We start from the raw sequence: 14649 nt of genomic DNA on the forward strand, positions 1-14649 counted from the left end.
TTCTTCAGTGTTACTGGTTGGGGCATAAACTTGGATTACTGTGATATTGAATGGTTTGCCTTGGAAATGGAACCCCTATCTTCTGCTCAGGACTTAACAGTAGATTTTTACTTAAATGGAAATTTATCCCTAGGAAATTTCATTGTACCACCTCTTCCGTTCTTCTAGCCAGGCAAGATCTTTCAGAACCTTGGTCTCATACCTCACACCTTGGCTGCCCCCTCAGCTTGGTCTCCATTGCCCATTTGCGTGCATTTTCACGTGAGTCCAGCTTGCCGCTCCAACTGCACCACAGGGATGGAGACCATAGGCTTTGGAGTCAGAGAGATTTGGATTAAACTCCTGGCTCCACAACTCAGCAAGTGAACAAACTTCTCTGAACCTGTGTTTCTTTATTGTAAAAAGGACATGGAGAAGGCAATGGCACCCCACTCCAGTATTCTTGCCTGGAGAATCCCAGGGACGGGAGAGCCTGGTGGGCTGCCGTCTATGGGGTCCCACAGAGTTGGACACAACTGAAGCGACTTAGTAGTAGTAGTAGTAGTAGTAGTAAGGTCCTTGATCTTGCTGAACTTACACTCTTGTGGGAGATAGGAAAAACAAAGCCAGGAGGGTTTGTCTCGTGAACACATAAGAGAGACACTTATATTATATAGTGTCACTTATATATTATATAAGTGACACATATTATATAGTATTATATAGATTTGCCTAGGTTTTCTGAAAGAAGAGTCGTTTAAAAGCAGCATCTAGTCATTTGTCAACACTGCCTTCTGGGTCAACTGTGTCCTCAAATTTTGAAGAGCACACATGTGTGCTCTCTTATTCCTTTTGCTTTGTTGCCACCGAGAAAGCAATGTGGGTCACCAGCAGCTCTACTGGAGCCATTTGAGAAAATTTGGCCAGGGTTCTCACTCTTGCTGGTCTACTCAAACCAGCGGGGTCTGATCTGGAAATAATGAACTGAAGATGTGCAGCCAGTACTTGAAGGACATGAGCTTCTTTAACTTGGCCTAAATGAACTCCCTGTAATGGATCATCCAGCACATGTACCATATGCAGAAACAATACTAGCTCTTTGTATATAAAATAAAAGTTTGAAAGCTCAAAAAAAAAAAAGCAGCACCTAAGAGAATACATAGGGGTTAGTCAAGCAAAAGAGAGGAGAGAGAAAGAGGCGTTTCAGCTAGAAGGAATGGCTGTTAAAAAAACAAACAAAGAAACCTTGAAGCAGATGGCCAGTGCTCTTCAACTAGTGGTCTTTAGTAAGCATCTGACTATTCCTAAAGTGAAAGTCGCTCAGTCGTGTCCAGTTCTGCGACCCCATGGACTATACAGTCCATGGAACTCTCCAGGCCAGAATACTGGAGTGGGTAGACTTTCCCTTCTCCGAGGGATCTTCCCAACCCAGGGATCAAACCCAGGTCTCCTGCATTACAGGCGGAATTCTTTACCAGCTGAGCCATAGAGGAAGCCTGACTATTCCTAAAGGATTTTTGAGATACTTTGAATACTTTGAATATTCCAAATTTAAATTAGAAATAAATTTAAATATTTATTTAATTAAATATTTAATTATTTTAATTTAAATATTTTAAAATCATAAGTTTAGTTGCAAAGTATGTGTTTTCTGCCATATTATGTATTTTGTACACATCTCAAATGTTTCCATGTTAATTTAACTCTAATTTGTGGAAAACATTTGCCACAATATTGGCAAAACCAGTCCTCATTGTCTAACTAGCAAATCAGATTTACTTTTTTTAAACTTCGTGTCTTAGAAAGTTCTTGCTTTACCCAGTCAATTATCTTTTAAAGATTTAAAAATAAGAAAAAAATGTGCTTTTATATTTATGCACATAGTTGCCATTTTGTGCTCTTCATTTATTTCTGTAAATCCAAACTTCTATCTGTTATAATTTTCTTCCTGAAGGACTTCCTTTAACTTTGTTTATAGTTCATGTCTGCTGGGTGATGAATTCTTTTAACTTTTGCATAGCTGGAAAAGTCCTTATTTTGCCTTAATTTTTGAAATATTTTCTTTGTATCCACCCAAAGTTCTTTCAGTGCTTTGCTCCACTCTTCTCTGGCTTGTATTGTTTCCAATGAGAAGTCTGTTGTTATTCTTATCTTTGTTTCTCTGTAATATAAAGTGTCTCATTTTTCTCTGGCTGCTTTTAATATTTTCTCTTCATTATTGGTTTTAAGCAATTTCTTACCATGTAGCTTGTTGTGAGTCCTCTGATGTTTTTTGTGTTTGAGGTTTATGAAGCTTTTTGAACCTTGTGCTTTATTCTTTTCATTAAATTTGAAAAATTTGTAGCTATTTTTTCTTCAAATTTTTTTCCTGTCCCTTTTTCTCTCTTACGGGGACTTCAGTCACACACATATAGGCTGCTTGGAATTGTGCCACAACTCATAGATGCTCTGCTCATTTTCTTTTAAGTTTTGTTTTCTTCTATTTTAAATAATTTTCATTGCTATGACTTCAGTTTCAATAATCTTTGTGCAAAAAAGAAAAAAGAAAAAAAAATCTTCGTGCTATATCTTATCTAGTAGTAATCTATCCAGCATGGTTTTGTATCTCAGACACATCTCTAGTTGATCTATTTGAGTATTTTTTTTAATATATAATTTTCATTTATCTACTCAGTCTTTCCTTTAGCTTTTGAGCATATGAAACACATAGTAACTATTTTAACCTTCTTGTCTACTGATTCTGTCATCTGTCATTTCTGGGTTGGTTTTGAATGATTATTTTTTCTGTTCATAATAGGTAGTATTTTCGTGTGTTTCTGTACGCCTAGTGAATTTCAACTGGATGCCAGTGTCCTGTTACTCTCACAACAAACACAATGCAATGCTTTATTTTATAGTTGTGGAGGTCTAAAGTCCAAAATAGGCTAGCAGAGTTGGTTCCTTCTGGAGATTTAAGGAAAGGATTCATTTCCTTGCCTTTTCCAGCCACTAGACACTGTCCGAATTCCTTGACTTATAGCCCCATGTCACTCCAACCTCTACTTCTATTACATCTCTTTTTGGTTCTTTTTTCAGATCATAGTGAGATAATACCTTCAATGTGTTGATAAAATAGTAATCAATCAGAATTCTGTACTACTGAAATAGTCTTTGAAGAATGAAGACAAAGTAGGCATTTTCTTTTTCTTTCTTTTTTTTTTTTAGGCATTTTCAAACAAACCAAAATGAATACATTTTGTCACTAGCAGACTCATAAAGACACATCTAAAATATAAGGATGTGTGTGTATGTGCTCAGTTGTGTCTGACTCCTTGCAACCCTTGGACTGTACCCCACGAGGCTCCTCTGACCATGGAATTTTCCAGGCAAGAATACTGGAGTGGGTTGCCATTTCCTCCTCCAGGGAAAATCTTCCTGACCTGGGAATCAAACCCAAGTCTCCTCTGTCTCCTGCATTGGCAGGTGGATTTTTTTTACCACTGAGCCACCTTTGATCTGAAAATATAAGGATACAGAGAGTTAAAGTTATATCCAATCGAATACAATAGTCAAAGCAAGCTGGTTTACAATGTTAATATCAGCAAAAAACATTACTGGAGATATAGAGAGGTGTCACCTCATGATTTATAGGTTCAAATTATAAGAAAGATATAATAATTGCAAATTTATATGTACCTAGTAAGTTAGCTTCAGTAAAACAAAAACAGCTTCAAGGGGATATGGACAAATCTGTTGTTCTGGTCGGATTTTTTGTCACTCAGTAATTGATAGATAAAACAGACCAAAAAAAATCAGCAAACATATAGAAGATTTGAACAGCACAGTTAACAAGCTTAAGTTAATGAATATATAATTCACCTAAAAATTAAGAGCAAACTTATTCTTTTCAAGCACATAGAAAATTATACCCTTTAAAATTACTAATTGTATGTTATATAAGTATCATCTCAAACTATTGAGATTTATCAATTTTGGGCTGTCATATTGGTGAAGATACCTAAGTTTGATTATACATTGAGTTGTTGAGACTGTGAGGAAGCAGGTATTCTTATCCATTGTGGTGGAAATGTAAATTGATAATTTCTGTGGATGGCAATATAGCAATGTTTGTCAAAACTATTAATGTCCACACATATGACTCAGCAGTTCAATTTCTAGATACTGTCCTACAGATATATACATTTAAAAATGATGAAATCCCTAGTGATCCAGTGAGTTAGTACTTGGTTTTCGTTCAGTTCAGTTCAGTTGCTCAGTTGTCTCCAACTCTTTGTGACCCCATAAACCATAGCACGCCAGGCCTCCCTGTCTATCACCAACTCCCAGAGTCCACCCAAACCCATGTCCATTGAGTCGGTGATGCCATCCAACCATCTCATCCTCTGTCATCCCCTTTTCCCCCTGCCCTCAATCTTTCCCAGCATCAGGGTCTTTTCAAATGAGTCAGCTCTTCGCATCAGGTGGCCAAAGTATTGGAGTTTCAGCTTCAACATCAGTCCTTTCAATGAACACCCAGGACTGATCTCCTTTAGGATGGACTGGTTGGATCTCCTTGCAGTCCAAGGGACTCTCAAGAGTCTTCTCTAATGCCACAGTTCAAAAGCATCAATTCTTCAGCACTCAGCTTTCTTTATAGTCCAACTCTTAACATCCATACATGACTACTGGAAAAATCATAGCCTTGACTGGATGGACCTTTGTTGGCAAAGTAATGTTTCTGCTTTTGAATATGCTATCTAGATTGGTCATAACTTTCCTTCCAAGGAGTAAGCGTCTTAATTTCACGGCTGCAGTGACCATCTGCAGTGATTTTGGAGCCCAGAAAAATAAAGTCAGAAACTGTTCCCCATCTATTTGCCATGTGGTGACGGGACCGGATGCCATGATCTTAGTTTTCTGAATGTTGAGCTTTAAGCCAACTTTTTCACTGTCCTCTTTCACTTTCATCAAGAGGCTCTTTAGTTCTTCACTCTCCACCATAAGGGTGGAGTCATCTGCATATCTGAGGTTATTAATACTTCTCCCGGCAATCTTGATTCCCACTTGTGCTTCCTCCAGCCCAGCATTTCTCACGATGTACTCTGCATATAAGTTAAAGAAGCAGGGTGACAATATACAGCCTTGACGGTACTCCTTTTCCTATTTGGAACCAGTCTGTTGTTCCATGTCCAGTTCTAACTATTCCTTCCTGACCTGCATACAGGTTTCTCAAGAGGCAGGTTAGATAGTCTGGTATTCCCATCTCCTTCAGAATTTTCCAGTTTATTGTGATCCACACAGTCAAAGGCTTTGGCATAATCAATAAAGCAGAAATAGATTTTTTTTCTGAAACTCTCTTGCTTTTTTGATGATCCAGCAGATATTGACAGTTTGATATCTGGTTCCTCTGCCTTTTCTAAAACCAGCTTGAACATCTGGAAGTTCACAGTTCACGTATTGCTGAAGCCTGGCTTGGAGAATTTTAAGCATTACTTTACTAGCGTGTGAGATGAGTGCAATTCTGCAGTAGTTTGAGCAGTCTTTGGCATTGCCTTTCTTTGGGATTGGAATGAAAACTGACCGTTTCCAGTCCTGTGGCCACTGCTGTTTTCCAAATTTGCTGGCATATTGAGTGCAGCACTTTCACAGCATCATCTTTCAGGATTTGAAATAGCTCAACTGGAATGCCATCACCTCCACTAGCTTTGTTCGTAGTGATGCTTCCTAAGGCCCACTTGACTTCACATTCCAGGATGTCTGACTCTAGGTGAGTGTGAGGGATTATACCATCGTGATTATCTGGGTCATGAAGATATTTTTTTGTACAGTTCTTCTGTGTATTCGTGCCACCTCTTCTTAATCTTCTGCTTCTGTTAGGTCTATAACATTTCTGTCCTTTATTGAGCCCATCTTTGTATGAAATGCTCCCTTGATATCACTAATTTTCTTGAAGAGATCTCTAGTCTTTCCCATTCTGTTGTTTTCGTCTATTTCTTTGCATTGATCCCTGAGGAAGGTTTCTTATCTCTCCTTGCTATTCTTTGGAACTCTGCATTCAAATGGGTATATCTTTCCTTTTCTCCTTTGCTTTTCACTTCTCTTCTTTTCACAGCTATTTGTAACGCCTCCTCAGACAGCCATTTTGCTTTTTTGCATTTCTTTTTCTGAGCCCAAATTCAATCCCTGGTCAGGAGACTAATACCTTGGAAGCTGCACAGCAGGAACAACAGAAAAGATGTTTATTCAAGGTGGTTCATTGCAGCAGTCTAGTAAATTATGGACTTATGGAACTGTTTAAAAGAATAGGGAGGTTCTTTGGATACTTCTATTAGAACATCTCCAAGTTAAATTAAGTGAAAAAATCAGAATGCAGAGAGTATGCATAATATGATCCTATTTATATTAAAAAAAATGGAAGTCTGTGTTTTTGTTTCTTTGTGCATAAAGTATCTTTTTTATTGAAGAATACAGAGGAAATGGGTAACATTGGTTGCAAGGAGATGGCATTTGAATGCCTAGGAGATAGTGGAGGGAAGAAAAATTTTCACTGTATGCCTTAGGGTTTTATATATGTGTATGTTTTTTTCATATGTATAGGTATATATATATATAATTTAAAATTAAATGTTAATTTTAATTTAAAAAATTTAACTAAATATAACCAGTCATCTAACATTGTTGATCAAAAGCCATGTCAGTGAGGTCTTGCTCTTTGCTGATATTTATAATGTGCTGCCTTATGGCTCTGATGTTTGTGACTTACCAGAGTATGCTTCTTGAGAGTTAGTGTTTTTTGCATCTTTATATACATACTTACAGTGTCCATAGCCCAATGCTTTTTACGTGGTTGAAATTGATATGTTGTTTTAATTCTATTTATTAACAGTGCAAGACTGCCTTGTACTTGTGGACTTTTATATTATTTCATTTGATCCTCACAACTGCCTGTGGAGTGGGCTTTTATTTGTGTGGGACTTTTTTTTTGTGTGTTTTCAAATAAAAATGTGTAATTTTGGCTTAATATTTTAAAGTAATTTATTGCATGTGTTTATAAGTTACTCTGTGATAACATAATGCGTTTATTGAGTATGAAATTAGAGGAAGTGATCTGGTAGGTCCTTTTCACCTCTATGTAGAAGAATAGTTCAGTAAATGAATACATATTAGTAGTACAAGAGGATCAAGGTGAATATTTGCTTTATGCATTTTGGATTCCCTTTTAAAATGATCTCCCACCTCCAAAAGACACCTGACTTCACTGATCAGGTCATCCATGCTATTAAACTAAATTATATTAAACTATTAACTACTGGTTATTAATGCCAGTGACGGTTATGACCAACCTAGATAGCATATTCAAAAGCAGAGACATTACTTTGCCAACAAAGGTCCATCTAGTCAAGGCTATGGTTTTTCCAGTGGTCATGTATGGATGTGAGAGTTGGACTGTGAAGAAACCTGAGTGCTGAAGAATTGATGCTTTTGAACTGTGGTGTTGGAGAAGACTCTTGAGAGTCCCTTGGACTGCAAGGAGATCCAACCAGTCCATTCTGAAGGAGATCAGCCCTGGGATTTCTTTGGAGGGAATGATGCTGAAGCTGAAACTCCAGTACTTTGGCCACCTCATGCAAAGAGTTGACTCATTGGAAAAGACTCTGATGCTGGGAGGGATTGTGGGCAGGAGGAGAAGGGGACGACAGAGGATGAGATGGTTGGATGGCATCACTGACTCGATGGACATGAATCTGAGTGAACTCCGGGAGTTGGTGATGGACAGGGAGGCCTGGCGTGCTGCGATTCATGGGGTTGCAAAGAGTCAGACATGACTGAGCAACTGAACTGAACTGAACGCCAGTGACATTTTAATTAACACCACTGTTTTATAAGGCTGTTTTCAAACAGTCTAGTTTGTCAAACAAATCCATTTGACTAGATGAATGAAAAATTTGTACATTACCTCATGGTTTTTCTTTGCGTTGCCTCCTATTCCTTTGGTTCGTCTGATTATTATTTTTTTCATTTAGCGCAGTGTTTTGGTATTTTGTTTCCAGATGTCGAATCTGAAACTGTTGTCAGTGTTTTTTAAGGGCAGCGTGTATAGGGTGAATAGTAAGGAAACGAAGGAGTTACAGAGATACAGCCCCCTAAAGTAAAAGGTCCAGAATTTCTTTTTGTTATGTTTTGTAGTCAGGAAATAATGAAGAACAAAGGCTTAATGCAGTGAGTGAATGAATGTGCTGCCCTTAATTGCCAATTTTAAAAGCTGGAAACTCTTGTCTATTTTCCATATAGGAAAAAAAATGTGAATTTATCTCCATTGACATCCATTGAATTTGCATGTGATATTCTCCTGCTTGGTTCTGCCAGTGAGTTAACTCCGTGTCCCTCCCCACAGGGTGGAGAATGCTTGCACCAAGCTTGTCCAAGCAGCCCAGATGCTGCAGTCAGACCCTTACTCAGTGCCTGCTCGAGATTATCTAATTGATGGATCAAGGGGCATCCTCTCTGGCACATCAGACCTGCTCCTCACCTTCGACGAGGCTGAGGTAAGGCACCCCGAGGCCCAAGCAGACCTCTTCCTGACAAAAAGCCCAGTCGTAAAGATAATAATGGAGGATTGAGGATTGTTTAGGATGAGAAAACGTTGACTAGCTACACATCTGAATCACTGTGTTTTCTACTTATCGTTAACACAATTGATTGAATACTCTGAAATATATTTTCAGGTTCGTAAAATTATTAGAGTTTGCAAAGGAATTTTGGAATATCTTACAGTGGCAGAGGTGGTAGAAACTATGGAAGATTTGGTCACTTACACGAAGAATCTTGGACCAGGTTAGTCACATGCTACTTTTATAATAAAATGTTCTATGAATTGTTCTTGGTTGATCAAGAGGAAAGGGGCACTCCTCCCTGCTTTTTTTGTGGAAGGTAGGTAATGATGCTTTGGGTTTTTAGTTATCTCTGCTCTCTTAATGGAGCTGACTCTGTGCTTCTACTGAAGAGAAATCATTGTCTCTGAAAGCTGAATCTGCTTTCTGCAAATCCTGGCTCTGTCTAATGAACTGAACTAGACATTGCAAATGTTGCTGGAGAATGTAGGAAATACTTTTCTATTACTGCAATGCTTAAGGCCACCCTGAATCCTGACCTCTTCATTCCACATTGTACAGCATTCCTTCACTGTCTGCCAGCTGGCCTGAGCTCTCTGTGACCTCTTAGCTTGCTAATTAGCCCGCCTGCTATTATGGATTCATGCCCTTGCTCAAGACTGCATAATATAATCAGACCTAGAAGGAGAGAAGAGCTTCTGTAGCTAAATCTCTGATTGTGTAGTCATCTGAGAATTAAATATTCAAAATACATGAACAGATACCAGCTTTTGGTGTTATAGACATATAACATGAACTTGAGGCTCCTTGAAGTATAAATGAGACTAATGATAAGACATATTAGATGTTTAATTTGTTAGTTTTAAGGATCACATATCATTTTATAAAATTCTTTTTTCTGACATAAAATGATATTTAATTAATAGCATTTTCTGGAGGTTCCAGTGCAGTCATTCTGTACATTTAATGGCAATTAAGAATTTCTCTGAGCTATCATTGAAGATCACTGAGAAATGCCTTTAGAGAAGTACCCTTTAAACTTGTTCGTAACTATGAAGAAATCTTATTTCTTCAGATGAAATCTAATGTAAAATCTCAACATATGAAAGACAAAAATGGAGCTTGTGTGGATCAAGCAGGGGTATCCCCACCTTTTCATCTCCCTTTGGGTACCCCTTGAGAATCTGTGAAACTAGTTAAGAAATTCTAAGAGCAGTTTGAAAATCAAAGTATTAGAGACTCACATAGCACCCTTGAATAATAACCATAGTAAACAAAAGTTTCTAGCAGGCTAACTCTGAAATACCAGATTGTTTCAAATGCTGTCATCACCATAATTACATTTATAGCATTTTTGTTTGTTTTTAATTATGAAATTGAGACCCCCTCCTTATTTTGGGCAAATTGGAAAGTAGAGAAAAATTTATAGATGAAAACAAAACATGTTATTGTAATTCTTAACATTTTTTTCAGCTGCTAGATTCTCAGTACAGACACGCGTCATTTTATTGTGCTTCACTTTCTTGTGTTTCACACATACTGCATTCTTACGAATTGAAGGTTTATGGCAACCCTATCTCAAGCAAGTTACTGGTGCCATTTTTCTACTTCATGTCTCTGTGTCATATTTTGGTAATTCTCACAATATTTCAAATTTTTTCATTATTATTAGTTATGGTGACCTGTGATCACTGATCTTTGATGTTACTGTTGAAAAGATCATGATTCATTGAAAGCTTAGATGATAGTTGGCATTTTTTAGCAATAATTTTTAAATTAGGGTATGTACTTTGTGTTTTTAGACAGTGTTACTGCACACTTAATAGACTACAGTATAGTGGAGATATAACTTTTATATTCCCTGGGAAACCCAAACATTCCTATGTCTCACTTTATTGTGATATTCACTTTGTTGCAGTGGTTTGGAACTGAATCTACAGTGTCTTTGAGGCGTGCCTGTAGTAGGCTCACATGAGATTCTTATACATATAGGCTCAGTGGCCAGGTACATGGCATGAAAACTGATATGGAAGCCAGGCAAGGTATTCCCCCGCTCACCACTTGCGAATTGTTTTTTTTCAAATATATATTTATTAATTTCAACAGTTTAAACATATTTGTGAATGTATGTCAAATGTGTGAAAAGTATGTCACATTTAGGATTTATATTTATTAAATTAATTTTAATGAGAAGAATACATTTGTCTTAAGTTAGAACTGTTCTGCAAAACTCAATGTCATAAATGAGAGAGTTCAGTGATAGTATGTATGTTTAAATAAGTGGGCAGTTTGGACTTTCATAGTAATTCATAGTGGATATAGGTTCAGAAAGCCTGACTCTGAATTATTTCACTACTCACCCTGTACAATTTATTTCCTGTGCCCCAGGAATGACTAAGATGGCCAAAATGATTGACGAGAGGCAGCAGGAACTGACTCATCAGGAGCATCGAGTGATGTTGGTGAACTCAATGAACACTGTGAAAGAGTTGCTGCCAGTTCTCATTTCAGGTATTTTCTGTCTGTACTTTATCTTACAGAAGAAAAAAAAAAGTGTTTATATGTTCTAAACTCTGGTGTTCATTTTCTTTTCTGTTTAGTTGCATGTCCTTCAGCCTGGGTAAAAATGCAGCTGGTTAGCTAAGAGCCAGGATTCATTTTCTTTAATGCTCTCCTCGTGCTCTTTGTGTGAAACTGCTCTCCTATTGCCTACTACTGTTCTCTTGAAGTTCTATCAGGCTCCTTTTCTTCTCTAGGAACTCTAGTTTTGGATGTATGGATCTTGACCCCTTTATTTGTACTTGGGAAAAAAAATTAGGAGCTGGAATAGATCTAGAACACTATATAGTAGAGAAGTGAGTCCATAATCCTTTCCTAGCTCTTCTCTATGTTGAAGAGCTGATGGTCTATACCAACTAGGATCACCTACCCATTGGGCAGAGCCCAGAAATGCAAACATGATGGCTGCTCTCTCAACTAGCAAAAGAGAATTGTGCTTATTAAGAGTCTCGTATGTATCAGATATCTCTAGTATGTATCACATATCTCGTGGTTTATGTAAATTTTCTTAGTCAGGTTATATGTTAGTTGGTTTAACTCTAAGAGGGTTTCTTTATTTTCAGAATCTTTTAAGGCATGTCACTGTAATTCCCCAGCTACTGCCTTCCTGCTTTGTCATTTTTCAGGTAGTGATTAAAATAGGAGATGTGAGTATAAGAGTTCAGAAAGCCCTTATATAAACTTGAAAATAAAAAATTGTAAATAGAGTCTTATAGTCTTCTCAAAAATATGTTTTTTGAGGCCAACTGTTCTATGTGGCAGGAAGGCTTTTGGGAAAAATATTTCTTTCTAATTTGGGTAACTCAATAAAATGTTGATTAATCTTTGTTTTTATAATTTTATTAGTTTATGAGAAGATATTTTCTTTTCCAATGTTTCGTTATTATTTTCTTCTTTACTTGTAGGGGTTAGATAGTCATTCCTATATGTTAAGAGAAATTATGGAAGATAACTCAACACTAGGATCTTCCACTAGGATTGAGGCAGCAGCATACTTTGGTTACAGTTTAACTGACAGTTTTTATCTTGTCCCATTAGGTTTGTGTTAGATGGGACCAGTGTTAGGCCTGGGATGGCAACTGATTTAGAAATAGTGGATATTTTGACTCTGGATCTTCAGTACATGCATGTTAAATTAGTTCCCTGATTATGATGTGGTGATGTTTTGTAACTTCAGTTTTCTTTACAGTGAAGTTTGCTGATATTGGAATTTTAATAGCAGACTTGTAGTGTTTATTTTCATATTCTTTTTAAGACCTTAGAAGCCCAAAACATGTTCAAAGTGTGAAGCATCTTGTGTGACTATTGTAATACAGCAAGATTACATTCCAAACTTAGTTTCTGATCTTTTGTTTATTTTTACAGCTATGAAGATTTTTGTAACAACTAAAAATTCCAAAAACCAAGGAATTGAAGAAGCTTTGAAAAATCGCAATTTTACTGTAGAAAAGATGAGCGCTGAAATTAATGAGATTATTCGTGTATTACAACTCACTTCCTGGGACGAAGATGCCTGGGCCAGCAAGGTAAGTGTTATTGGGGAAGAAATAAGCAACACCCCCAATTCTCCCCTCTTGGGGGTGTGATTGTCTCACATTTTATCTTGTAATTTCGTGCAGCATAAGACTACTTAGATATTATGAAAGTGATTTCTTCTTTATTTCATGAATTACTTGCTGGTTCTGCACTTTTCCTTTGTTTTCAGGTAGAGCAAATAAATAGGTATGTGGGGTGAATGTTGGTTAAAAGCTGAGATGTGTAGCTTTTCTTTCAAACTGGAGTCTCATTTATTGAGTTGGTGGAGGAGTTCTGCTGTGGTGTATACTCCCCTGGGTAGGAGCCCTGCCTTTCATGTGGGTGGTTATTGCTAGGTTACTAAGCAAGATACAGAATATGCCTACGGCTGAATTTTATGGGAAACTTTTCTTAATCAGCTTTTGACCCAGAGAAATCTACAAAGGAAAATGTAGGCATTTCTAGGTGTGTCCCTTTATCATTCCATTCTCCCTAAAAAAGCTTCACTGAAATATTAGTTTTCACATTGTCTGTTAGTTTGAGGGGTCCCTTTCCCCTTGGTCTATAATTTCCTGTCGGACTCTACAAGGGCTGGTGGATTCCTCCTAGACCCCAGCAGCAGGGGTTTGAGGTGCTGCTCTGGCCTGCTTCTCCCTGTTTAGTGATTGGAAACAGAGACACTTCTCTTATAGGAGCCCAAGATCAGGCAGTGGGGGGAACCCACTGTCTCTAGGACCCAGCTTCCCCTACCGTGTGGGCCCAAATGGTATCTCCAGGGCCACCCAGCAGGCTGGTAGCAGACTGCAGAAGGGATTTTGTATGATTTCCCCTGGGTGTCCAGTAGGGCTCTGTTTGTCCTCTAGGACACCTAAAAGTTAAGGTCAAAGCTGGGCCTAGAATTACCAATTCTGTCTCTTTTATTGCCCAGGAAGTTAAACTAAATGTGTAGGAGAAATTAGTTAGATTATCTTAACCATGGATTTGTTTTCAGAGGCATGAAATTATTGAACAAGTCCTGAGACTATATTTTAAATCCATATAGTAAAATCATATAAAGTCTTTGATATTTTACTTAATTTTGCTTTTGCATGTTTGACAACTTTCACTTCCCTGTTATGACTTCTTTATGCATCTTTTTTTTGTTCTCTTGTTTGTTTTATTCTTTTTCTCACGTTTAGAAGGTAAGCTTTCTCTTGCCCTTTAGTTCTTTCTTGCTTAAAAAGAGAAAAAGCATGTCTGTGAGGTTTTCTTGTGCTGTGTGCCATGCCTTATCCCGTGTGCCGGTGTGTAACACTGTGCTCGATTATGCGTCAGAATGTGACTTAATATGGGACTCGGGGCTGTGCTGGGCAGACTGTTTAGCTCAAAAGAAGCTGTTTTTTTGGGGGGAAGCAAGAGGAAAGACATTAATATAGGATGTAAGGCTTTCTGTATTTGGTGGGTGCTTTCCTCTCTTTGGAGACTTCCCTGATGGCTCAGTGGTAAAGGATCCCCCTGCCAGTGCAGGAGATGTGGGTTCAGTCCCTGGGTTGGGAAGATCTCCTGGAGATGGAGGATCTCCTGAAGAAATGGCAGTCCACTCCAATATTCTTGCCTGGGAAATCTCATGGACAGAGGAGCCTGATGGGCCATAATCCATGGCCCATCAAAGAGTCGGACACGACTGAGCAACTGAACAATTCCTCTCTTTGAGCAGGCTCCTGGGAACTGCTTTGACCTGGTCATTCCCACTGACTTCTTTTGAGAGGCAGATTTCCCCATGTGGGTGACCCCTAAGTTATCTGTGGATCCTGCTCTTAGCAAAGGAAACTTCCAGCTGATGCCATCTCTGTATTTGCCTCTCGTGCCAGTTTCCTTTGCAGGCTCTGGAACTTGGCTTTTGGAGATGCATCATTGAGGTTTTAAGCCATAATGAAAATAAGTAGGTTAGAGAGTCTCAGTGAGGCACCTGTCCTTCACAGTAATCCAAGCCTGCAGAATCAAAAGGAAAAAGTCGGGTGTACCT

General features: G+C 38.1%; 1 protein-coding gene across 4 annotated transcripts in view; it reads left to right on the top strand.

The window, feature by feature from the left end:
* Positions 1-14649, top strand: part of VCL (vinculin) — a 113281-nt gene that overhangs the window by 60750 nt on the left and 37882 nt on the right. For all 4 annotated transcript variants that reach the window (XM_010852347.1, XM_010852349.1, XM_010852348.1 and 1 more), the window contains exons 3-6: positions 8354-8504; positions 8685-8793; positions 10959-11081; positions 12495-12655. In XM_010852347.1, the coding sequence (XP_010850649.1) occupies positions 8354-8504; positions 8685-8793; positions 10959-11081; positions 12495-12655 (544 nt within the window). The remainder of the gene's footprint in view (positions 1-8353; positions 8505-8684; positions 8794-10958; positions 11082-12494; positions 12656-14649) is intronic.

The sequence above is a fragment of the Bison bison genome, unplaced genomic scaffold, assembly GCF_000754665.1.
Source record: "Bison bison bison isolate TAMUID 2011002044 unplaced genomic scaffold, Bison_UMD1.0 scf7180017864309, whole genome shotgun sequence".
NCBI lineage: Eukaryota > Metazoa > Chordata > Mammalia > Artiodactyla > Bovidae > Bison > Bison bison.